Source organism: Balaenoptera musculus, chromosome 21, assembly GCF_009873245.2.
Source record: "Balaenoptera musculus isolate JJ_BM4_2016_0621 chromosome 21, mBalMus1.pri.v3, whole genome shotgun sequence".
Classification (NCBI taxonomy): domain Eukaryota; kingdom Metazoa; phylum Chordata; class Mammalia; order Artiodactyla; family Balaenopteridae; genus Balaenoptera; species Balaenoptera musculus.
The window spans coordinates 18,151,756-18,178,078 of record NC_045805.1 but is presented as its reverse complement, the minus strand read 5'-3'; the positions used below and the strand labels follow the sequence as shown (position 1 = coordinate 18,178,078).

General features: G+C 37.3%; 2 protein-coding genes across 4 annotated transcripts in view; one reads left to right on the top strand and one right to left on the bottom strand.

Moving 5' to 3' along the window:
• VPS37A (VPS37A subunit of ESCRT-I) overlaps positions 1–17,108 on the top strand; it is a 38,130-nt gene extending 21,022 nt beyond the window's left edge. Inside the window, exons 5-12 of the mRNA XM_036838551.1 lie at positions 4,795–5,020; positions 6,468–6,538; positions 9,089–9,216; positions 9,297–9,355; positions 9,434–9,502; positions 13,209–13,352; positions 14,839–14,919; positions 16,522–17,108. Of these exons, the coding sequence (XP_036694446.1) occupies positions 4,795–5,020; positions 6,468–6,538; positions 9,089–9,216; positions 9,297–9,355; positions 9,434–9,502; positions 13,209–13,352; positions 14,839–14,919 (778 nt within the window). The 3' untranslated portion in view covers positions 16,522–17,108. The remainder of the gene's footprint in view (positions 1–4,794; positions 5,021–6,467; positions 6,539–9,088; positions 9,217–9,296; positions 9,356–9,433; positions 9,503–13,208; positions 13,353–14,838; positions 14,920–16,521) is intronic.
• Positions 17,109–24,863: 7,755 nt separating this feature from the next.
• The window catches only part of MTMR7 (myotubularin related protein 7), a 99,018-nt gene continuing 97,558 nt past the window's right edge, over positions 24,864–26,323 (bottom strand). For all 3 annotated transcript variants that reach the window (XM_036838548.1, XM_036838547.1, XM_036838549.1), the window contains one exon: positions 24,864–25,947. In XM_036838548.1, the coding sequence (XP_036694443.1) occupies positions 25,585–25,947 (363 nt within the window). In that variant the 3' untranslated portion in view covers positions 24,864–25,584. The remainder of the gene's footprint in view (positions 25,948–26,323) is intronic.

Sequence of the window (26,323 nt, the reverse complement as noted above, 5' to 3'; positions counted from 1 at the left end):
TCTACACATAAGTGAGAGCGTATGGTATTTGCCTTTCTCTGTCTGACATATTTCACATAGCATAATACCCTCAGGGTCCATCCATATTGTTTTGAATGGCAAGATTTTCTTTGTTTTTATGGCTGAATAATATTTCTGTGTATATATACACCACCTTTTCTTTATCTCATCATCTACTGATGGACCCTAGGTTGTTTCCATCTCTTGTCTATTGTAAATAATGCTGCAGTGAACATAGGGGAGCAGACATCTTTTCGAGTTAGTGTCTTCATTTTCTTCGCATAAATACCCAGAAGTGGAATTGCTGGATCATGTGGTAGTTCTATTTTGAGGAGCCTCCATCCTGTTTTCCATAGTGGCTATATACCAGTTTACATTTCCACCGGCAGTGTACAGCATTCACTTTTCTCCATAGCCTTACCAATGCTTGTTATTTCTTATCTTTTTGATAATAGTCATTCCAACAAGTTTGACAGTTAGTAATCTAATTATCAAAGAACTAGCATCTTTTCTTGTACCTGTTGGCCATCTGTATGTCTTCTTTGGAAAAATGTCTATTCAGATTCCCATTTTTAAATCAGATTATTTGTATTTTTGCTGTTGAGTTGTATGAGTTCTTTATATATTTTGGATATTAATACCTTGTCAGATATATGGTTTGCAAATATTTTCTCCCATTCCATAGGTTGCCTTTTCATTTTGTTGATGGTTTCCTTTGCTGTGCAGAAGTTTTTAGTTTGATGTAGTCCCATTTGTTTAGTTTTGTAAGTGAGGTATTAAAGTCCCCTATTTTTTTTTTTTTTTAATAAATGTATGTATGTATTTCTGGCTGCGTTGGGTCTTCGTTGTAGTGTGTGGGCTTCTCATTGCGGTGGCTTCTCTTGCGGAGCACGGGCTCTAGGCACGCAGGCTTCGGTAGTTGTGGCATGTGGGCTCAGTAGTTGTAGTAAGTGGGCTCTAGAGCACAGGCTCAGTAGTTGTGGCGCACAGGCTTAGTTGCTCCGCGGCACGTGAGATCTTCCCGGATCAGGGATCGAACCCGTGTCCCCTGTACTGACAGGCAGATTCTTAACCACTGCACCACCAGGGAAGTCCCAAGTCCCCTATTCTCATTTTATTGCTCTCTATTTATCATTTTAGGTCTGTTTATATTTGCTTTATATATTTAGGTGCTCCTATCTTGGGTGCATAAATATTTATAATTGTTATATCCTCTTGTTAGATTGACCCCTTTACCATTATGTAACGCCCTTCTTTGTCTCTTATTACAGTCTTTGTTTTAAAGTCTGTTTTGTCTGATATAAGTATAGCTACCCCAGCTTTCTTTTGGTTTCTATTTGCATGTAATATCAGCATAAAGAAGTCCCTTCAACATTTCTTGTAAGGTCGGTTTAGTGGTGATAACTCCTTTAGCTTTTGCTTGTCTGGAAAACTCTACCTCTGCTTCAAGTCTGAATGAGAACTTTGCTATGTAGAGTATTCTTGAAAGTGTTCTTCTTTTAGTACTCTAAATATGTCATTCCTCTGCCTTCTGGCCTGCAAAGTTTCAGCTGAAAAATCTGCTGGTAGTTTTATGGGGGTTCCCTTGTACCTAACAAGTTGTTTTTCTGTTGCTGCTTTTAAGATCCTTGCCTTGTCTTTAACTTCTGACATTTTAATTAAAATGTGTCTCGGTTCATCTCGTCTGGGACTTCCTGGCTTTCCTGGATCTGGATGCCCGTTTCCCTCCCTAGGTTAGAGAAGTTTTCAGCCATTATTTCTTCAGATAAGTCTTCTGCCCCTTTCTCTGTCTCTTCTCCTTCTGGTAGCCCTGTAATACAAACCGTAAGTCCCTTAAGCTATCTTCACTTTTTTTCCTTTTTTTTCTCTGCTCTGATTATGTGAGTTCCACTGCCCTGTCTTGAGTTCACCGATCCTTTCTTCTGGCCGGTGACTGTGACATCCTTTGTTTACTGATATGGCAGGAAATATTCCATTTCTCACTCTGCCTCATCCAGTCTGCTGTTGAATCCCTCTAGAATATTTTTCAGTTCAATTGTTGTATTCTCCAGCTTTGATTCTTTCTTGTATTTTCTTTCTCTTTGTTGAGGTTCTTTCTGTGTTCAGGGAGCATCTTTATGACCTTTACTTTGAACTCTTTATCAGGTAAATTATGTATCTTAATTTCATTAAGGTTTTTTTCCTGAAGTTTTATCCTGTATTTTATTTGGAACGTATTTCTTTGTTTCTTCTTTTTGCTTGACTCTGTGTAAGATAAAACAGTCTCCTCTCCCAGTTTTGAGGACGGGACTAGGAGATGAACCTTATCATTCAACCCTACCCTGGCTCTTGACTGTCTATCAAGCCTTTGTGATTGTCCAAGCAACCTATTATTTTTTTAATAGCTCCCAGGAATTAAGGGTGTGCCAAGACCTGTCATCGCCCCACAGGGGAGGATAGCCATACCTAGATTTAGGCTGATTGGAAGCAAGACCCTCAGGCAGCAGCTTTTAATGTATGCAAATATATACAGTTCTGTGGGACCACAAGCTTATTAAGTCCTGCTGGCCACCTGAGCCAGGTGATGAGAATGAAAACATGGTGTCCATTGGCCTCTGTTCCCTGAAGGCGCCTCCGTAGGCCTTCACATACATGGGTTCCAAGCCTGAAGCCCACCCCTCAGACTGAAGCTTCAGGATAAGCAAATAGGCCTGTTTCACATTAAGACTGTGGGTGTGTTTAAGTCTGCTATCTGCAGTGCCCTGGTGTGGTAGCCTGCCAAGAACTGTCTACAACTGTTACAGTCTCGTGGGACCCAGGAATGTCAGCCCCCCTGGCCGCCAGAGCCAGGTAAGTAAGGGGCATTCCTGGTTGGCAGCCGCAAAAACCAGAGCACCAAATACAAAACCGGGACCCCAGACACATGTAAGATCTCCCCTCCAAGACATGCTGGCATTCTGGAACATGCAGAGGGAGAGCACAAAGATAGTAGAGCCCACCCTCTGGAGTCTATGGAAGGATTACATTCAGTCCTTGGAGTTGTGTTTAATTAGAAGCCTGCCCCTCAGGCTATAGCTATGATAATAAGCTAATAGGCCTCTTTCAACAGAAAGACTGAGCTCCTGTTGTCCCATGCTGTTCCCCTGGGGGGGTGGCTGATTAAGAACCTCTTCTCCATTTCTGTGAGCGGGAGCCCCGCTGGCTGTCAGATTCAGACAGCGTTGTGGTGTCCTCTGGTTGCCACTGCGAAAACAAGGGCATAAGCTCCGTTCTCTAAGATAGTGGTGAGCTGGAGTGAGGCAGGGCGCGAGTGCGGCGAGGGCGTCCACTGGCCTCCATTCCCTGAGAGCACCTCCATGGGTGCCTAGATGGCCAAGCCCCTGGGCGAGCACGTAGGCCTCTTTCACAGGAAGACGGGGGGTTGCTTCTGTCTGCTGTCTATGCCGTGTCCTGGGGGTCATAATCTACCAACAACTGGCTCTCTGACTGTTACAATCCTACGGGACCCAGGAATCTTAGCCTGCCTGGCATCCAGAGTCAAGCAATCAAGGGATATTCCCTGGGCAGCAGCTGCAGAAACCAGAGCACCAGGTGCATGTAGGAGCTCCCTCTGGGTGATACTGGGTCTCTGGAGTGCAGCAGATGGGAAACAAGATGTCACCCACCAGCCACCATCCCCAGAAAGCGTCCCAGCGGACCCCTAGATGTGTGTTAAGTTAGATGCCTGCCGCTGCCTCGAGCTGATGCTTTAAGATTGGCAAATGAGCCTCTTTCACGTTAAGTCATGTCCTCTTCTGCATTTGGCCCTGAGGCAGGGGAGTCCAGGAGTACGAGCCCTGGAAGAATTGTTTCTTAGTTCGCTGTAGCCTTGTGAGTCTCGGGGACATGAGCTCTTTTGGTCTTCAGAGCTAGATGTTTTGGGGGCTTTTCTCTCAGGTTCAATCTCAACCCTTAACTCCCCAGGGAAAAGCTCTGGGTTTTGAGTTTTCTCCAGCTTGTGGGTTGTCCTGCTGAGGGTGGGGTTTATGGTGAGATTGTGTCTCAGCCTCTCCTACCAGCTTAGATGTCATTTTCTTCTTGTTTGCCCAACGTGTAGGAGCCACTCAGCTAGTTTTTAGGGTTTTTTTCAGAGGAAATTGTTCCCTGTGTAGCTGTTGATTCAGTGTTTCTGTGGGAGAAGGTGAATTCAGGATCTTCCTATGTCACCATCTTGATCCAGAACCCAATATTTATTACCTTGCAAAAATAAATTATTTTCTGATTATATCTTGAGCACATACTGCTGTGCCGCTTTTCTAATAGATAAATAGTTTTTATACGCATCTTTTTTATGTTTTAACATTTTTAGCAGCTCATCTATACATTTAATTTTTCTTTGAAATTTTCCGGAAAAGCAGTCTTGACTTGCAGTCAGATTTTGCCAGATATAATGAAAGCTACGGATTTATTCAAGCTACACTTGAATAAATTTCCTGGACTTAAATGTTCTCCATTTCTTCTATGAAGATACTCATTGATGCCAGCAGAAAGGCCATATTTGAGTTTTGAGCATTCTGTTCACTTCCAGTGTGACCAGTTGAATTGTATATTTTCTAAAACATTTTTCTTTTTCATGGAAAGAAACGAAAATTTTTCCTTGAGGGGTGTTCATATTTTATCAATTTATACGATATCTGATTCACTTATATAATTATAATAACTAATGGCACCTGCCATCTGTACTGCATAACTACTGTTTTTTAGAACAATTTAGGAATACTTTTACAAACTTACCCCTAAAATCTAACCTCATGTTTTTCCTCTCTTTCTCTTCAGCCTGTACAGTAAAGCAGGTGGGACGCCTCCTTGTGCTTCTCCGGGTTTTCCATTTCTTCCTCCGTATCCCCCACAAGAAGCTTCCAGGACTGTCGGTTCTTTATCTGTTGCTGACACTGTTTCTTCTTCGGCGACAAGTCATACAGCAGCCAAACCTGCTGCTCCTTCGTTTGGTGTCCTTTCAAATCTGCCATTGCCTGTTCCCACAACAGACACTGCAGCACCGGTTGGTATCAGATATCTGTAGTTTGTACCCTTGAAATATTCAGTCAACAAACATTATATCCCTCCAGTGTGCCAGCCACCATGGCACAAAAGATAAAAAGATTAAATCACATTTTCAACTTAAGTAACAATGTCAAAGAGGTAACCAGCAAATAAGTAAATGATTGTAAGTAGAAGAGGTAGTCTAGAGCTACGGCAAAGACACAGTTACGGGAATAGTCAGTGCTCCCAGGGACCATCGTAGAGCTAGAAAGATACCTTTATAGAAGATGCAATTCTTTTTCTTAAACCACTTTATCCTTGGTGCCTCAAAGCATGCCTGATGCATATAGTAGGTGCTCATTCAAAATGAGGCAGATGAATGAATGATTCACACTTGAGGCCAAATTTTGATAGATGGTAATGAATTTGCCAGGATGATAAGGGGTCACATGAGGCAATTCTGTGAAGAGGCAACAGCATTGACAAAGATTGGGGAGCATAAACCAGATGGCATCTTTGTGAAGCTGCCTGTTATAGAGCCCTCTGGTTGTCATATAGGACAGGCAAAGATATGAGAAGGATGGTATAGGAGGAGCATGTGTCAGATTATGGAGGGTCTGCTCTAGCATACTGGGGACTTTAATCCAGTGTCTCATTGGTGTAAACAATTGTGTGTTCTTCAATTAAGCTGGTATCTGCTGCCATGTGGGATGTTACCGAGGGAGAGACGGTGCATTAAACATATTAAAGGGATTTAAAAACCTTCATTTTTAACCCTTAGTGAATATCACCCATAGTAATACTCGAATATTAAAAAATTATCATAATCAACTTTACTAATTTCAGTGTTTGTAATAATTTAGAATATAGACCCAAGTGGACTTCGTTTTTCCAAAACCTTTCATCATTGTATTAATGAATATTATGAACAAATTATAATTAGTAGTATAAATAAAATTACAAGAGAACTTTTCATGGGTCCTTGATTTTAAAATGTCATCTGTATTCAAACAATGTATACTCTATTCCTTACCTACCCTACTCTCTCATGGAACTTAGGTAACTATTCAGATTTTTGCCAACTTACTAATTTCTCTATACTTAATGCCTTACACTTGAGACAAACATTCATATACATCAATGAAACCCACAGATAATTCTCCACATTTGTCACAGATACACTTAGGAGATTTATTTTACAACCGTATACTTGTCCAAGAGCTAAACACAGGTACTCACGTGATCCCCATCAAAAAAAAAAAAAAAGTAACCCTACATATATAAAGATATACTGAAAAAAACAATGAAGAAAGAAGGGGAGGGTAAGGAGGAAAATGTGAAGTGCAAAGATTAAATGTGATAATAAAACAGTTGTGGGACGCAGTACATTAAAAATTACTTTTATAACCAAATAGGAGCAGTCAAAAAGATGGCTGAAATTTAACACCATTTCAAACTCTCTTTAGATAAGCCAAAATGGTTTTGGTTACAAGATGCCTGATATCCCTGATGTATTTCCAGAACTCTCAGAACTAAGGTAAAAAAACTAGAAGAGTAACATTGGTGTTTGTTGTCTATTTAATTTGTAAATAGAAACCACATCATCATTTTCATATCCATATTAAGTTAAAAAACATTTTAAAATCATCACTCTTCCTGTATTGTGGATGTCTTAGTGGGAAAGTTCTATGAATCAGTCGTCTGTCTTGTAGGTTATATTTATTGAGTTACTGGTCTGTGAGAAATCCTACAGTTAAAAAAAGTTTAGCTTTATTTGATCCAGTGTTTTACAGTCACTTGTAGGAAGTGGTGATGTGTCCTTCTCTGCTAATAATTAATGAAGTTTACCCGCAGCACGTACACGTTAAAGCAGTCATACGCGGAGTAATGCTTGCAGCAACCCGTGAAGTAGGGACTGTTATTGTTGCCGTGTTATAGAGTATTCTCCTCCTCCTTTCCTTTCTTCCTTCCCTTTAAAAACATTATTATGAAAACGTCAAAAATACAAAAAGGTGAACCTCTTTGCCATCTTCTTCCAGCTTTTTTCAGGAAGTATGGGTATAGGTCAGGATTATTTTAAACCAAATCCCAAATATTATGTTATTTTTACCTATACGTTCTTCACTAAATTTCTCCACCAGGTAAAGACTTTTTCTTTGCCATAATCCCAATCCACGTCATCATCATACCTCACAATATGGATGCTAATTCTTCAATTCTTTGATATTATCTTACTTCCCCAGGGTCTTAATAATTAAATCTTTTGGTTGGTAGTTTATATGAATCAGGGTTCAAAATAAGATCTACCTATTGAAAAAAAAAAAAAAAAGATCTACCTATTGCATTTGAATACTGTTATCTTTTATAGTTCTTTTAATCATGAACCATTTCTCCCACGTTTATTAATATGTATGTACATATACACACGTATACATACACACATATGCGTGCATACATATACATACAAATATATATACATACACATATAAATACATACAGAGTAAATTATACACATATTATTAAATATTTATGTAAGAAACTGGTTATTTGTCCTATAGAATTTCCCATACCCTGTTGTTGCCTGATTGCATCTTTGTGGTTCCATTGAGGGTGTTCCTCTATTTCTCATATTTCCTTCTACTGGTGGCTAGATAGAGAGTTTTGATTAGATGTAGGTTCAATTTTTTTATCAAATCATTACATTGTACACCTTAAACTTACACAATGTCTCAAGAAAGCTGGGGGAAAAATTTAGGTTTAATTCTTTTGGCAAGAATATTTACATCATAGTGCATATTTCCTATTACATCACATACGGCAGCAATGATGTCTGGTTGCCTTATTTTTAGTGACATTAGGATTGAAACAGGTTGAAACACTTGAAATCACTGACTATGCATTATTTCCTTAAGGATTGCAAATGTGATTTCCTACTGCCAGAATTAGCCTCTTCATAGAAGAGGAAAGTTTAGTTATATTGAAATATACTTCATACAGAAAGACAAGATATATGCTTGATTTTTTTCCTCTTAATTTATTAATTTTCAGAATAATGAGTTGATGCATAAGCTAGCTGCAAAAGTTCTGATAGGCGAGGTGTTTTTTGTTTTTTTATAGTTGTTTTTGAGTTATTATAAACTCATAAATTAAAAAAGAAATTTGTGTTTCAGTCCATTCAAACATTATTCTTTTTGCTGCTTAAACAGTTCTATCTTTAGTCAATAGGAAACTCTGGCAAAACAAAGATGTCATGGGCTCAACATGAACATTTTTTTTCCCTGACCTGAAGCCAGCCATTTCTCTGAAAGGCACTTGTTCTTTTTCAAAATAACAATACCAATAAAATAACAATATCAGTAGTGATTATGAAAGCAGGATAAGTTTGTTTTGTTTTTTACACTTCTTTTGTCTTTAGGATATAGCACACCAGAGATGTACAGCCAAATACTATTTTTTAAAGTCTTTTCAGTAAAATTTCTCTGGATGATTATATAACTTAGAAAAGAAAACCACGTTCATTTATTTCCATTTGCTTTGAATTTTAGAGACTGCTTTTTCTGTTTTAATTTTGTTTTTTATCTATATGTAGTCAAAACTGAAAGTTAGGTTCAGAAAGGTTTCCCTCCCTCCCTATCCCACCCATCCAGTTCCCTCTTTCACTCTCTGGATATGATTTTTGTTCTGGGATTAGCCTTCCACGATTGCTTTTTAAAAACATTTTTATGACTATATGTACACAGACACATATACATGTATCATTTACTGGGACAGCCACATACCTATTAGGTAAATAGGCTCAGAGGTTAAAATTGGTAGGTTATTAGGGCTGTTCATAAACCCTCGTCTTCATAGTCCTGTAGTGACTTGACACTGTACTGTATTTAGAGTACTTTTTGTTCTATTGTGATTGATGTTTTATTTGCTTTTAAGGTTATAATTTGCCTTCTTCTGTGTCTATATAAAAATATATATGTCAAAAATTATTTAGAACTCTCAGCTGAATGAAACTGAAAAATGGTGAATATTTATCATGAAAAAAACTAGATGACTGATATTCATTAACATATTTTTTCTGTTGTGTTTCTAGTGTATCACAACTTACAGATATGAATGATCAAGAGGAGGTATTACTAGAACAGTTTCTGACTTTGCCTCAACTAAAACAAATTATTACTGACAAGGATGACTTAATGAAAAGTATTGAGGAGCTAGCAAGTATGTCTTTCCTTACTTATTAAATTTCCTAAGAAAAATGTGATCTTTACCTAGCAATAAACTAGAAATTTGTCTTACAGGAAAAAATCTCCTTTTGGAGCCCAGCTTGGAAGCCAAAAGGCAAACTGTTTTAGATAAGGTGAGTTAGTTATCATTTTTTAAGAAATCCATACAATTTTAAAATAGAATTAAATAGCATTTTAATTTTCTCTTTTAGTATGAATTACTTACACAAATGAAATCAACTTTTGAAAAGAAGATGCAAAGGCAGCATGAACTTAGCGAGGTAAGATTGTTTAGCTCTTTTCTTTTACCATAAGAATTTTTCATCTTAATGTGCATGTGCCACATTCTTAAATTCATTATTACTAGAAAGCATTTATTAGGTATCTGAGTTTATCTTATGTGTTTATAAGTCATGATAAACAGCTCTAAGTTATGCAGATGAACAGCTGTCAGTTATAAGCCATTGTAAATCATTTGTGCTCATGCAAGAGCATTTGGTTCCAAAATAGAAAAATATAAAAAGCCCCATAAAGAACTCTTCTGGGAGAGTTATTATAAAGGCAGTTTAACTGTTCTAATAAAAGCTACCAACAAAAATTTTAATTTTAGACTACTTGTAAGCCTATATACAAGTATCTCAAATGAAAAGTTAGCAAATTGAAAAATATAATATATAAAAAGTATAAAGTATAATTCACCACAAATAATAGATTTTATGCTAGAATATGTGAAAATCAAAAACTTTATAAAATTCAACCCATGTTACTGAAAAAACAAATCTTTAAAAATAAAAAGGGCAAAAATCATTTAAAAAACTAAAATAAATGAAAGAGAAGAGGATATAATCTTTATATCTCATGTCAATAACCCAATCATAATATTCTGTTTCCTTTAAAATCAGGAATTCTAGAAGGTAAAGCCAATTTAGTAAAACAAAGTAGAAATAGACAACAGCAAAAAAAATGATGGTTAAGGCGAATATAAATTTATAATAGATTTCAGATGATCATTCTTTAGAATAAAATAATAGTAGCTGACATTGTACAATTGTTGTATCTTTTGCATTGCACTAAGCTATTTACATATATTGCCCATTATTCCACCCAAAACTCTATGAGGTAGATGTTGTTACTGTTTTTCCATTTTGCAGATGAGGAAACTGAGGTACATGGATATTAAATAACATCCCTGAGGTTATGTAGATAGAAAGTGTCAGAGTCAGGAGTCACATGTAAGCAGTCCTCCCTCACTCTTAACTGGAAAATCTGACAGAGTCAACTAAATTACCTTTAGATGCTTATTAAAGCTTAGTAGATGCTGAAGAAGCTTTTCACAATAATCAGCATCATTCCGTAGACAAACTCTTAGTAAACTAAGATAAAATTAATTCCTTAATTTAATAAGGAAACCAACAGCAAACATCACACCTAATGACTCAACATTTCCAGGATCCCTTTAATGTTAGGAATGAGACAGTGATGCCCCAGTATCACTGCTATTTAACATTGCTTGGGAGGTTCTGGCCACTGTAAGAAGACAAGAAAAGGAAAAGAGGTATAATGTAAAAGAAAAGATGAAATGGTTGTTAACCAAAACCAAACAAGTAAAAATCCTAGCAAATTGAGAAGGTTTTCCTCTAGATATCTAGCAACTACCAGTGCAAAATGAAGTAGAAGAAAAAAACTCATTTACAATATAAACAAAACTGTAAAACATTTAGAACTGAACCCAATGAAGTAAGTTAGGAAACTTTACTGAATGACACAAAAGAAGACTTGAAAAAATAGAGTAACAGAATATTCATGGACTGAAAGATACAGTATTATAAAGATTTCATTCTTCCCAAAATAACTTAAAAATCTTCTATACTTCCAATCAAAATCCCAAGAGTATTTTTTTTAAAATTTAAACAGATTTATTCTAAAGTTCTTCTGAAAAACTAAACAGGTTAAAGTAGTCAAGAAGAGCTTGAGCAAAAAGAAACCCTTTCCCAGTATCAAAATACAGTATAAAAGCTCTTTATTTAAAACAGTAGAGTAGCCTTGTAGGAAGCGAAAAATAGTTCTATGGAACAGATTCTGCAGTTTAGAAACAGACATATATATGAGTAATTGGTTAGAAAAAAATGAGAATTTAATAAAGGCAGTCCATTTAGAAAAAAGTTAGATCCCTATATCATAGCATACACAGAAAGATACTCTAGATAGAGTAAGTATTTAGGTGGAAACCATAAAATTATGAGAGACAACTATCTGCTAGAGTTTTTTTTTTAGGATTATGATGGGAAAATCCTTTCTAAGCATTATGACAATAGGCAGAAGCATAAAATAAAAAACTGACGATTTAAGCTATATATAAATTTAAACTTTGTATACATTGAAGATCATAAAATCAAAAGTGAAGTAAAGGGGACAAATATTTGTAGCAGATATAACAAATATTAATGCCAATGGTCAATAAAGAAACCTTACATACAGGCAAAGGGAAGAACAGGAAACTCACAAAAGGAGAAATATGAAGGTCCAATAAACATTCTGATATAGCAATTATTCTGACTTCTTGAAATGTTTAAAAAAATCCTTGATTCCTAGGATTGTCTCGGTAGATGTGCTCACTCAGAACCTCTGAAGATGATGACTCTTCTATACTCTAAAGTATGGAAACCACTTCACTAGACTGTTGGTGCCATTAGTGCAGGAACCTGTCCTGTTTTTTTCCCCCTGTATACCCAATACCTTGGTCCAGTGCTTGGCACATGGTAGGTACTCAATAAATATTTAATGAATAAGTAAATGGAAACATTTGAAAAGATGCTCAACCTTACACTAATAAGCAAAATTACATTATCTGTGTGAGCGAGACTTGTAAAGATAGATAACCAGTGTAGGTAAAGGTGATTAAAAATGGTGTATTTCTATATATCCCTGTATGTGATGTATCACAATGAGATACCATCTCACACCCACTAGGATGACTATTAATAAAAACAGTTTTAGTTCCTACATTTAGATCTTTGATCCATTTTGAGTTAAATTTTGTGCATGAGGTAAGGTAAGAGTGCAACTTAATTCTGAACGTGGATATCCAGTTTTCCTAGCAATAGTTGTCCAAGACTGTCCTTTCCCGACTGAAGGGTCTTGGCACACTTTTGAAAATATTTGGCCATATGTATGAGTGTTTGTTATTTCATTGATCTATATGTCTCTTCTGATTGCCAGTACCATACTGTTTTGATTACTGTAGCTTTATAGTAAGTTTTGAAATCAGGAAGTATGAATCCTCCAACTTTGTTCTTCTTTTTCAAGATCGTTTTGACTATTTGGGGGTCTCTTGAGATTCTCTATGAATTTTAGGGTGGATTTTTCTATTTCTGCAAAAAATGCTGTTGACATTTTGATAGGGATTACATAGACTCTGGAGATCACTTTGGGTAGTATTGTCTTAACAGTATTAAGTCTTTTGATCCATGAACACAGGGTGTCTTTCTACTTATTTATGTCTTCTTTAATTTCTTTCAGCAGTGTTTTGTAGTTTTCGGTGTTCAAGTCCTTCACCACTTTGGTTAAATTTAATTCCATCACCTTTGCCATATTCTGTTCATTAGAAGCAAGTCACTAGGTCCAGACCACACTCAAGGGGAGGGGATTATACAAGTGCAGGAATACCAGGAGAGGAGGATCATTGGGGATCATCTTAGAGGGTGCCTACCACAATGATCTGATTCCTAAATTCCCAAGAGAGGACAGTGATCTGCCCAGTTTCTCTCACTTAATAGTTTGCAGGCAATGGATTCGTTTCTACTGTGGTAGGTAGCCATCTCATATCCAAAAGATGAGGACTTAGATGGGACCACATTTCCTCAAAAAGAGCCTATGTAAGGCACATAATGAATTGCTTCTCCCTACCTCTACCTCTACTCCATTTTCCTTCCCTCTAAGGAGTTTTTCTGAGCATTAGAAACTAATATACTTGATTTTCTTTTTCAGAGCTGTAGTGCGAGTGCCCTACAGGCAAGATTGAAAGTAGCTGCACATGAAGCTGAGGAAGACTCTGATAATATTGCAGAAGATTTCTTGGAGGGAAAGACTGATATAGATGATTTTCTCAGTAGCTTCATGGAAAAGAGAACAGTATGTAATACTCTTCAGTTGAGGACAAGGGACAGCGTAATATCAAATAACTTATGTATATTCATGAGTAAAAAAAACCTTAGCACATTACTGAGCTGGAGTTTTGAGTGCAGTGAGAGGAAACTGAAGAGCCTCTATTGAGAACGATAGCAACATCCTGCTATCACTTTAAACCTGCTTGTTGTGAGTACACAAGCAGGTAAATCACATAATGGTTCTGTTTTAGAAATGATAGTATCTGTATTGTTCTGTAGTAAAGCTAGTAAATTAGCTTAAGTCTAGTCTTAATAGTTGTAATATACTTCTGAATAACCTGTTTCACAAGTTGTTTAAAAAGAGAATAACCTACATAGTGTGTTTGTTTGTTTGGCTGTGCCGCACGGCTTGCAGGATCTTAGTTCACTGACCAGGGTTTGAACCCAGGCCACCGCTGTGAAAGTGCCGAGTCCTAACAACTGCACCACCAGGGAATTCCCTATACAGATTTTTAAAATTTTTTTGTTTTTAATATTACTGAGAACATTCTGGGGATAATTTCTGTTCTAGTATTTCCATTATATTTAAAGAAAAAATTTTTAAGTCTGCTTAGCAGTATCTTGTCCTTTGATAGAGTCCTAAATATTTACCTAATTTCTCTGAAACATCACAGTTTAAAAATAACCTTTTGTTAATAAACGTTATAAAACAGATGTGCCATATATATATATGAACTGTTAAGGAAAGTGTGGCAGATTTTATTATCCCCGTTTTCCGTGAGAAAATTTGAAGTACAGGGACATTAATGACTATGGTTATAGCATTAGTGAAGCGTCGATTTTGGGTCCATTTTTCTTCGGTACTATATAACTGTATCTTGAAGTTTTTTTTGTTTTTGTTTTAATTTATTTTATTTATTTTTAGCTGCGTTGGGTCTTCGTTGCTGTGCAGAGGCTTTCTCTAGTTGTGGCGAGCAGGGCTACTCTTTGTTGCGGAGCACGGGCTCTAGGCACGCAGGCTTCAGTAGTTGTGGGTCACGGGCTCTAGAGCTCAGGCTCAGTAGTTGTGGCGCACGGGCTTAGTTGCTCCGCGGCATGTGGGATCTTCCCGGACCAGGGCTCAAGCCCGTGTCCCCTGCATTGGGAGGCGGATTCTTAACCACTGTGCCACCAGGGAAGCCCTGAAGTTTTTATTTGTTAAGCTTCCTGGGTAACAACAGTAGGATTTATTTTCATATTTTTAAAACACAGATATTTGAAATTATATAATCAGAGAACTGGTATAAAGGATCAGAGTGTGTTTTACATTCTGGAAGTTTAGAAAGATTATCTTCCAAACAAAATTAAAATTTTTTTCTTTTTGATTCTTAAATTCTGCTCTACCTTAGACATCCACAATTTAAATAATGTCAACAAGTTAGAAGATTCTTACTTAGAATTCTGTCAAATTTAGCTAGTAGTAGGAAGATTATTGGAGAAGTGACTGGTATTTTAAATAATTTGTCTTCTAGATTTGCCACTGTAGAAGAGCCAAGGAAGAGAAACTTCAACAAGTGATAGCAATGCACAGCCAATTTCATGCTCCATTATAGGTAAATTGTATTCTAGAAGGTTTGAGTCTTAAGGCTACTGCATGGCTATTGTTAATGAAGTGTTCTTACCAGTGTTTGTTCAGCCAGCTTTAAGCATAATACTGTCGTTATAGCTATTGTGCTATATAACATGTAGAATACTTTATATTAAGCATAATGTTTTATACCTAAGCATATAACCAGTAGAAATTGTTTGCATATTTTCTCAGTATGATATTGGCTTAAATGAATTATTTTTCAGTATTTGATAGCTACTTATGTAGAGTTTAAGCTGTAATTAGTTCCTTTCTCTCAGCTGGTGTGGGGAGTATACCATATTACTTAGTTGACATATTCCTCAGTAGTCTCTTTTGTCATTTCTTCCTTTAAAATGAATTTCCGCTCTCTCTCTTTTCCATCTCACATCAGGATTATTCCAGTAACTTTCTGACCAGTCCTCTGACTTGAGGGTTTCTCCTTCCTGCTCAGCACTGACAGAATGATCTTCCTAAAATACCACTCTGTGATAACATTTCTCTGCTCCAGGACCTGCAATGAACCCCTAGGGATGAGAAATGCCAAATTTCTCTCTCTGATTTTAAGCCTTCTGTAATCTGGCTTCTATTTTACATCATCCGTTTTAATTTTCCATTTTCCCCTTATGTTCTCTCATGTCATGTTCTTTTTTCTACCACCGCGTCTTTGTTCGTGCTCTCACCTGATCTCAGGACGCTCTTCTGTTTTCCTCTCCACCTGTCTTGTTGTAGGAATGATCTGGTGGCAAAGACTAGCTCCCACCTCAACAACTTTAAAAGCTCGGGTTACTGGATAACGCAGGGAAACAGAGCCAAAGTGCAGAAGAGTACACCTCAGTCACCTGGGAGTGAGAACACGACACACGGCCATCAGTAACCAAAGCTGCCCCTCCTTCTCAGACCCTTCCCAAGGCCGCTTGTTTCTCATTTCTGCCTCTCTCTTCTGCCTCTCGCTCCCATGTGCTTTCTCGCTGGCTCCTCAGAGAGCTTTCTTTGCTGCACCTCACGTCGTTCAACCAGTGCCACCCACAGGCCTGATCATATCCTGACGGTCCAAACAGCCAGTGGAGACTGACAAGGGTCTCACCACCAATTCAGGGAAGGAGACTGGCCCGGCATAGACAGTGTCCATCCTGACCTCAGCAGTTTGACCTAGAGATTGGTGTCATGTGTTCATCTGCCCGCTCTGCTGGGCTAAAGGAGTAGACTTTGAGAAGGGAGCATGGGAGGTTCCCTTAAACGGGATCAGGCGACAGGGAGGGAAGTGACAGGCATTTCTCAACCCCCGTTCAACCTCATCTGCCCCTTTTCTCAATCTAGTTGTCCTTAACATCAGTAGCAACATTGAATTGTTTTATTTTACAAATCAGGCTGTTAATCCCTGAGGGTAAGGGTTGATTTTTAATATCAAGTGTGCATTTCTCAAGGTTGAGAAGTAAGTGGGCACTGAGTAATCGCTTATTGACCTGAGCATGCTAGCATCCTTTCCCTACCTCTTTTCCCTCATAGTCAGATTATCTTCTTACAGGTAAATCTTAGTTTATCATCTTAAATTAAATCTTAGGTTTTGATTTTCTTTTCTTTTCAGATTTTCCTGAAAACATGAACTGCCAAGAGAGGAATGGGACACAAAACTAAGCACTTTTATATTTATGATTTGCAAATTGGCATTTCATTACAGTGGCTGAATTCACAGATACACTATATAGATTGTATACAGAACTGAGACTGATTTTGTACAGATTAGAATGATTGCTATGATCTTTGCTTTGAGAAATTTTTCTGCACTATTTGCACTAAAAATGTTTATTTGTTGTTGATAAATCCTATCATATTTAAGTTCCACTGCTGTTCCTCTCTTACTGTTGATTAAATACCTATGCATGTAATTTTAGCTAGTTTCAATATTTTATAAAATTACTTCATTTAAATTTGTAATTTTAATTTGAAACTGCCTCATTGCTTTATCAAGAATGGTTTCAATTTTTTCCTCTCAACCTTTTTTGAAAAATTACCATTTCAACTGTAGAAAAACTGTTTTTCTTTCTGTATGATAAAACTTTCAAAAATAATTTGTTTTTAAATATTCACAGTGTCAGGAAACACCAAACCTGCCAATGTGCTATCTCAAGGAAGTAACTTTTAATTCATACAATAAATCAAAAGAGTAAACCAGTGGTTTTTACCTATTGTTGTTTTATTTTTAAAATTAAAGTTGCACTTAAGAGGCAATACAGGTAAATAAATATTTTACCTAATAGAAAAAACTGCGTTTCATTTAAACTAGTCCAACATAAACTTTAATACTAACTTTTTTTTTTTTTTTTTTTTTTTTTGGCCACACTGCGCGGCTTGCAGGATCTTAGTTCCCCAATCAGGGATTGAACCCGCATCCTCAGCAGTGAAAGCGCGGAGTCCTAACCACTGGACCACCAGGGGATTGCCTCATGCTAACTTTGTAAATATAAGTATCTGCTGGGTTTGTGGTTAGATAAGGATATGCTCTCTAAGTTCCTCATATTGAAGTTTAAAACAATATTTTTGTTAATAAATAGTAAATTTAAATACAAAAAAGTCAGTGAATTTTTCTGACCTTTACTGTGTTGGCTTTTCATAACAGAAAAGCTTTAATAATAAATAAAATTAATATTAATTTTTAGGCAGTCTAGTTTTTCATTAATTTAATTGGATTTTTGCTTTAACTTGTACTGTGTTAAACAGTTTGCTTTTATACTACGTTACAGAATGAATATATTTTATGGGTAGCTGTGAAAGCTAATTAAGTAGATAATCTTGAACTAGATATCTGAGGCTTGGTAAAGTAGTATCCAAATCACAAAACAACCTAATGACAATTTTTATTTAAACTTCATCACAGTATGATTGCCATTCCAAACACCAGCATACAGTACCGTTTTTTTCTTTTCTTTTTTCTTCTTTCTATACACGTTTTTAGCAATAGAACTTTAGGAAAAACAAAATTATTTTCTTAGACTTGAATAATACTTAATACTTAGTCTATGTGTGTGGAAGGGCAGGTATTCACACAGACTATAAAGATATAATTTGGGTAAAGAAATTAACTTTTTTTAATCACCTGTCTTCCTGGTACTGTGCTAAGGGCATGCCATTTAATCTTCAAAATGACCAGACGAGGAAGGTATTATTACTCTGGATGTGTAGATGAGATAACTGAGGTAAGTGTCTCAAATTTGTGGCAGAGTCTTCTGGGTATTCAGGAACGTTTCCTTACTGTAGTGGTCACAGAAGCTTCAGCTTTCCCAGCAGTCACCACAATGGAGGACACGGTAGTCCCAATCTTCTGCAAACAGTCAGGAAGCTTTCTGAGAAACCAGGCAGAGCCCAGAACAAGAGGCCAGCAGACCACAGCCATTAATTCATTTGATCTACTAATTTTATTAAGCCCCTACTAAGAATGAGGCACTGTGGAAATACTATACAACGATGACTCAAACATGGTCTAGGTGTTTAGGTACTTATCCCCCTTTTCCTCCAGTGGAAAAAAAAAAAAGTCATTTTCTTATATAGTAGATCTCTTCTACATAATCACATAAGTAATTCATCTCAATGTTTTTTATTCTTTAAACTTGAACTATCCCAGTTTCATTCTGTACCAGTTAACATACCTTGGTTTCTCCTTTTAAAATTAATTTTTTAGATAACCTCCTTACAACCCAGTCATTAATAAGAGGAGTCTGATCATCATTACCTACATATAACCGACAAATCAGTTCAGATAATAGGTCATATAAGTCATCCAGGATGGACAATAATCTGCATTTGAATATGTATGAATTTTGGTTCTGTTACTACAATAAAAATTTTAGTGACTTTTCTATAATTTTATGGCTATATTATTTTCTTCTTAAAATTGGCTATATTGGAGAAACAGTGCCAGAGGAAGAAAAAAAAAAAAAAGCCTGCCAAAGCAGAGATTCTTATTTTACTTTAACACATAATAGAAAACTAGATGGAAGTCACAATAGTAGAGAAAAGCTTAGGAGTTATTAGATTATTCAGAGTAGGGGTTTGTCATGGGTAGAAATTTAAAGGCTAACATCTCAAAAATAGAAGAAAGTTTTCTAAATAAATGTGATACATGCTAAACATAATGTATCAAAGTTGGAAGATTTTCTAGGAATAATTCTAGACTAGGAAATTTATATTGAAATAGAGATTGACAGGTAAGTGATCATAATTCATATGTGCTTAAATTGAAGGACAGCTCAGATTCATTTTTAGGGAAAGAAAGTAAACTAATAATGTGCTCTTAAAGAATAAAAACCTATGCCAGGGTTTCCCTTCTCTTCACCTTCCTTTATTCTAAAAAAGTTCCTTTGTTGATTGCTAAGTCATAATCAAAATGCTTACCTACTTCATATTATTAAATTTTTCAGAAAATCACTTGAGCTCTAAATATTACTAGTTGGGAAGTAATCTGTCTTGAGTCAGTTTTACATTGGTTTAAACCAACTGCTCTAAATAAAACTTCCTTGATTGATGTTTGATTTAAAATGAGAATGTACTGTTAAGAGATTTTAGCCTTGTTGGATTGGCCATGCTCTTTTAAGGCTCTGTCCAGCACAATAAAGTTTTAATAAGCAATAAAGGTAACCTTTTTAAAATAATTTTCAGTGTTAGGTTAACTTATAAGTAGTCTAAATGAACATATGCTTAAATTATGTTTTGTAAAATATTTGGTGTGGGGCTGAAAAAAAGTTTTGTGCCTGATGTGGAAGACATCACATTAAAGAACTAAATTTTAAAATATCAAGGATTTATAGTATTTGCTTTTCAAAATAAATGCATAGTTCTGTTTGGTATAGTTACTGTGTCCTTTTTTAAAAATTTGTTATTTATTTTTGTAGATGTATACTGCCAAATGGAAGAAATTAAAGTCTCATCCTCAACAGGAGCCAAAGAAGTTTCTGAGTTGATAATCAACTACAAGAGTGGTATGAAGTGAGTTATGTTATAAAAATGCAAAAGCCATTACAACTTATCCTAAGTATCATTAACAAGGTATTCCCTGCTACAGAAAGTTTGTACCTTTTGACCACCTTTCTCCAATTCCCCAACCCCACCTCCACCTCAGGTTAACCACAAATCTGACCTTTTTCTCTAACTTTGGTTTGTTCATGTTTGTTATAGATTGCACATATAAGTGAAATCATACAGTATTTGTTTTTCTCTGACTTACATCACTTAGCATAATGCCCTCAAGGTCCATTCATATTGTCACAAAAGGCAGAATTTCCTCATTTTTTATGTCTGAATACTATTCCATGGTGTGTGTGCTTCTTTATTCATTCATCTGCTGGTGGACAGTTAGGTTGTTTCCATGTCTTGGCTATTTTAAATAATGCTGCTATGAACATGAAGGGGTACAGATTACCTTTTCGAATTAGTGTTTTCATTTCCTTTGTATTCCCACAAGTAGAATTTCTGGATCATATGGTAGTTTTATTTTTAATTTTTTGAGGGTCCTCCATACTGTTTTCCATAGTAGCTGTACCAGTTTATGATCCCATTAACAGTACACAAGAGTTCTCTTAAATTCACATTATCACCAGCATTTCATATTGCTTGTCTTTTTGATGTTGGCCATCCTACCATATGTGAGGTGATATCTCATTATGGTTTGGTTTTGGTTTGCATTTCCCTAATGACCAGTGATGCTGGGCATCTTTCCATATACCGGTTGACCCTTTTATATATCTTCTTTGAGAAAAATGTCTACTCAAGTCTTTTACCCAATTTTTAATTGGAATGCTTTTTGTGGTTTTTTTTTTTTTTTTGCTGTAGAATTGTATGAGTTCTTTATGTAGTTTGAATATTAACCGTTTGTCAGATATATGGTTTGCAAATATGTTTTTCCATTCCATATAGGTTGTCTTTTCACTTTGTCAATTATTCTTTGGCTGTGCAGAAGCTTTTTAGTGTGATGTAGTTCTACTTATTTATTTTTTATTTTGTTGCTTGTGCTTTAGATGTCATATCCAAAAATCACTGCCAGGACACATGCCAGTGAGCCTTTTTTCTGTTTTCTTCTAGGAGTTTCATGGTTTCAGGTTGTACATTTAAATCTTAATCATTTTGAGTTCATTTTGGGGAGTGGTATAAGACAGTGGTCGTTTCATTCTTTTACATATGACTATGCAATTTTTGCAGCACCATTTATGGAAGAGACCATCTTTTCTCCACTGAGTATTCTTGGTTCCCTTGTCACATATTAGTTGACCATATATGCTTGGGTTCATTTCTGGGCTCATAATTTTGTTCCACTGATCTATTTGTTTTTATACCAGTACCATACTGTTTTGATTACTATAGCTTTATAGCATAGCTTGAAATCGGGAAGTGTGATGCCGCCCACTTTGTTCTCCTTTCTCAGTATTGCTTTGGTTATTCCATGTCTTTTGTGGTTCCATATAAATTTTAGGATTGTTTTTACTACTTTAAAAAATGCCACTGGAATCTTGATGGGAATTGCACTGAATATATAAATGGCTTTTGGTAGTATGATCATTTTAACGATATTCTTCCAATCCAAGAACACAGGATGCCTTTCCATTTATTTATGTCTTCGATTTCTTTCATCAGTGTCTTGTAGTTTTCAGAGTAGAGATGTTTCACCTCCTTGGTTAGGTTTATTCCTAAGTATTTTATTGTTTTGGATGCTGTTGTAAATGGGATCATTTTATTTCTTTTTCAGATAATTTCATTGTTAGTTTATAGAAATGCCATTGAATTTTATGTTACTTTTGTATCCTACAACTTTACTGAATTTGTTGATTAGATCTAACAGATTTTTTTCGTGGCATCTTTAGAATTTTCTATGTATAAAAACATGTCATCTACATATAGAAACAGTTTTACTTCATCCTTTCCCATTCTGATACCTTTTGTTTTTTTTCCTTCTACTTTGGTCTACTTTGTGGTCTTTGTTGAGTAGAAGTGGTCAGAGTGGGCACCCTTATCTTGTTCCTGATCTTAGTGGAAAAGCTTTCAGCCTTTCAACAGTGAGTATGATATTAGCTGTGGGCTTATCCCTTTTGGCCTTTATTATGTTGAAGTACATCCCTTGTATACCTAATTTGTTGAGAGTTTTTATCATGAATGAATATTGAACTTTGTCAAATGCTTTTTCTGCATCTAATCAGATAATGTTTTTTTTCCTTCATTTGATTAATATGATTTATCACATTGATTTGTGTATGTTGAACCATCCTTGCATGCCAGGTCTATATCCCAGTTGATCATGGTGAATGATGCTTTTAATGTGCTGCTGATTTCAATTTGCTAGTATTTTATTGCAAATTTTTACATCTCTATTCATCAGGGATATTCGTCTATAGTTTCCTTTTTTGGTAATGTTCTTTTGCAGCTTTGCTATCAGGGTGATGCTGGCCTCATAAAATGAGTTTTGGGAGTGTTCCCTCCTCTTCTACTTTTTGGGAAAGACTGGCATTAATTTTTCTTAAGATGTTTTGTGAAGTTCACCAGTTGAAGCCCTCTGGTCCTGGGCTTTTCCTCTGTGAGAGATTTTTGATTACTAATTCAATCTCTTTACTAGTAATTGGTCTATTCAGACTTTCTGTTTTGTCCTGATTCACTCTTGATAGTATGTTTCTAAGAATTTTGCATTTCTTCTAGGGTTTCCAGTTTGTTGGCATATAGTTTTTCATAGTAGCCTCTTACAATTCTTTATTTCTGTGCTATCAGTTGTAATGTCTCCTTTTTCATTTACAATTTTGTTGATTTGGGTCCTTTCTTTTTTCCTTGGTTTACCTTTTCAAAGAACCAACTCTTAGTTTGGTTAATCTCTGTTGTTTTCCTGTTTCATTTCATTTCACTCTTAGTTTGGTTAATCTTCTCTGTTGTTTTCCTGTTTCATTTCATTTCAAACATTTCATGTTTCTCTATTTCATTTATTTCTGCTCTAATCTTTGCTATTTTCTTCTGCTAACTTTAGGCTCAGCTCTTCTTTTTCTAGTTCCCTAAGGCGTAGAGTTAGGATGTTTATATGGGATCTTTCTTGCTTCTTAATGTAGGCATTTATTGCTATGAACTTTCCTTAGAATTGCTTTTGATGCATCCCATAAGTTTTGTCGTGTTTCCATTTTCATTTGTCTCAAGATACTCTTTATGTCCCCTTTAATTTCTTCTTTGATCCATTGGTTGTTCAGAAGAGTTTTAATTCCATATGTTCGTGACTTTTCCAGTTTTCCTCTTGTTATTGATTTATAGTTTCATACCATTGTGGTCAGAGAAGATACCTGGTATGATTTCAATCTTCTTGAATTTACTGGCTTGTTCTGTGGCCTAACATATGGTGTATCCTAGAAAATGTTCATGTGCACTTGAGAAGAATGTGTATTCTGCTGTTGATGAACAGAATGTTCTGTATATGTCTGTTAGTACATTTGGTATATAGTGTGGTTCACATTTGCTGTTTCCTTATTGATTCTCTCCCTGGATGATCTATCCGTTGTCTATAGAGTGGGGTATTAAAGTCCCCAACTATTATTTTATTGCTTTTATTTCTCCTTTTAGCTCTGCTAGTTTTTGCTTTATGTACTTAGGTGGTCTATTTTTGGGCAAGGCATCTGTTTGAGCACTGAGGGGGAGGGGAGGGGAGGGGAGGGTCATTGGCTGAGATAGCTGGGTAGGACTGCTGGCTTGGTTCCCCACCCACCCAAGTGAGGCTGTAGGATGGGCTTCATGGTTGCCTGGATTCTGTGATGTTACTAGACAGTTGGGACTGGATACTATACTCAGCATTAGGTGGGGCTTTGAAATTAGCTTCCCTGCCCTGGTGGTGCAGCAGGATGGGACACAAGGCCTGCACAGCTCATTGTTTGGGGACCTGAATCAGGCAGGGGTGTGCACTGAAGGTGCAGGCCACCAGTCTTGCTCTGCAGACAGGGCAAGTCACACAGGCTGTGCTCTCTGTTCAACTGCCACTGTAAACGGGGCTGTTGGATGGGTTATGCACTTTCCCGTGTGTTCTGGTAAAGCTCCCTGGTCAGGCGGGCTGATGCGTGTTTTCAGCAATAAGTGGGGCTACAGATGAGTTTCCCTGCTCAGGCACCGTGGGAGAAGCTGCTCGAAGGTCACTAACGCTGTTTGTTCGGGGTCTTAAGTCAACCTGTGCCCCAGGTTCCCTGGCCAAACAGGGCCACTGGCTTTGCTCTCAGGGTGGTCAGCTCTGCCCACCCGCTTCTCAGCTCAAGCGCTGCTGGGGTACGCAGCTTCCAGGTGTTCTCGCCACCCCTCCCTATCAGGTGGGGCTGGGGCCACGCTCTGCAGTGGGTGGGGCTCTCTGTCTCCTGCCTGGGGAGGACTGAGAAGGCCCATTCAGGCAGCTCCCAAATCTTCCTGAACAGGCTTTCTGGTCAGTAGGGGCCAGGAGCCACAGTCTGCGGCAGTGGCGCCGTGGCTCAGCTCTTCTTCTGCCTGGGCGTGGGCAGACTGGACTCCAGGGCCAGCAGCACGTCCCCTCGGGAGCCCGAGCTAGGCAAACCTGCGCCCTGTCGCATTCTCTGGTCAGACTGCACCACTGACCGACCGGACCCTGTCGATGAACGGGCTGCTGGCTGAGACAGCTGTGTGGGCTCTGCAGGCAGAACGTCGATTAAACTGTATTAACCAGTCACACAGTTCCTAAGGTAACAAATGACAGAACTTACTCCACGTGGTAAACAGACATGAAAACCAAATTCTCTAGTTCTTACGTGCCATCTTCTCTCATTGAAATGGTACCCTGTGACTTTATACAGTCATACTTCAGGGATCAGGCTGGTGGTTGACCCACGCTGTCCTGGTGATGTAGTCTCTGGAGTAGTAATCAAAGGTTGTTATTCAAAAAGCTAATATGATCCAAATTCATATTTAAGAACCAGAGAGTAAATGTTTCTACTTTATTAGGTGGTACACTGGTGTTGTTAGAGAAGAGTGTGTTGTAAGTCTTAGCGATTTTTAAATAAGGAGCAATATGAAATTCCAGGAAAAGGCAACACAGTTATTATAACGATTTAAAATATATTACCTAAGGAAAAGTTAAAGTGAATAAACCTGAAAGATAAGCTTAAGCACAGTTACAAAGCTCATCAGTTACAGAAATATGTCTATTAAACATAATGTGTTCCATTATTAGAAATACTGATAACAGAGTCAGGAAGGAAGGTAACATAAAATATTTTAGGAAACAAAATATGCATCTGGAAGTGAACTAAGGGGGAAGACTGAAGTGATCAGTGTGAAGGAAAGAGGTCGGGGCACTTTCTGACCAGCTGCAGGCTATCAAGGAAGATTTGAACTGATAACCTCAGGTGATGGTAGAGGTCACTGCTCTGTAGTGAATAAAACTTCTTCCACAGTCCAGAATGATTTTCAAAATGGGGAATCATTTTCCTTATCCTTGTTTGATAAAAGAAATGGCGACTTCCTGTTCTTCAACACCTGAAGGAACTACAAGCTGGGCTTCTTTCTTCTCACTGCTACATTTTATAATTCTCAAGGACCTGTATCATTTGCTGGGCTACTCTGTCATTTGAGATTGCACTGTTCCCTTATTTCTGGAGTGTGTTTGTGTGCGTCCTTTACTTGGGAACCCCACGGGGGACCTTCAGGCTGTGAGAAACACGGCCTCGTCGGAATCGCGGTCCTTGCCACTGTCCTCACCCGGCACACACTCCCCCCCGCTGGGGGAGCGGCAGCTCAGATCTTCTACCCCGGACTCTTGATCACTGTTGGCTGACAGATCTGGGTCTGAGCTTTTCAAATTGTCCTGGGTTAGAATCAAAGCAGAATCTTCATCGCCCTGTGAAGGGCTCCTGGATGGAAATGATTTCATATTCCCGCTGTAATCCTGGGGAGTGTTGGCTGTGCTGTTGTCTGAGGTAGAAAACCCTGAGTGTTTGCTGGGTTCACTTTGCTTACTCTTCACTTGAGTGCGATTTAACTGGACTTTCTGAATTCTTTCCAGCCTCTAAAAAAGAAACAACAATTTCAGGGAACGATCATAAATCATGTATCTTTTTTGTATATGCATGCCTAAAGGGATTCGTTACCTTCCAGCTGGGTATAATGTTAAGAACATGGGATTTAGACGGACTTGGGTTGAAAACTAGACTTCATGACTTTGGACAGAATAATTAGATTCTGTGAGGCTTGCTTTCCTCATCTCTAATGTAAGGATGGCACTGCCTTAGCACAGGTTTTCTATAAAATGCAGAAAACGTAGCATGGGTAGAGCACCTGGCATCCTTCTTTCTGTACCTGTCTGGTTTTACATAATGATTTTCATCCTGTGAACTCAAAATACATTTTTTTTAAATTAGGAGTGAGGTGTTCATTATCTAATT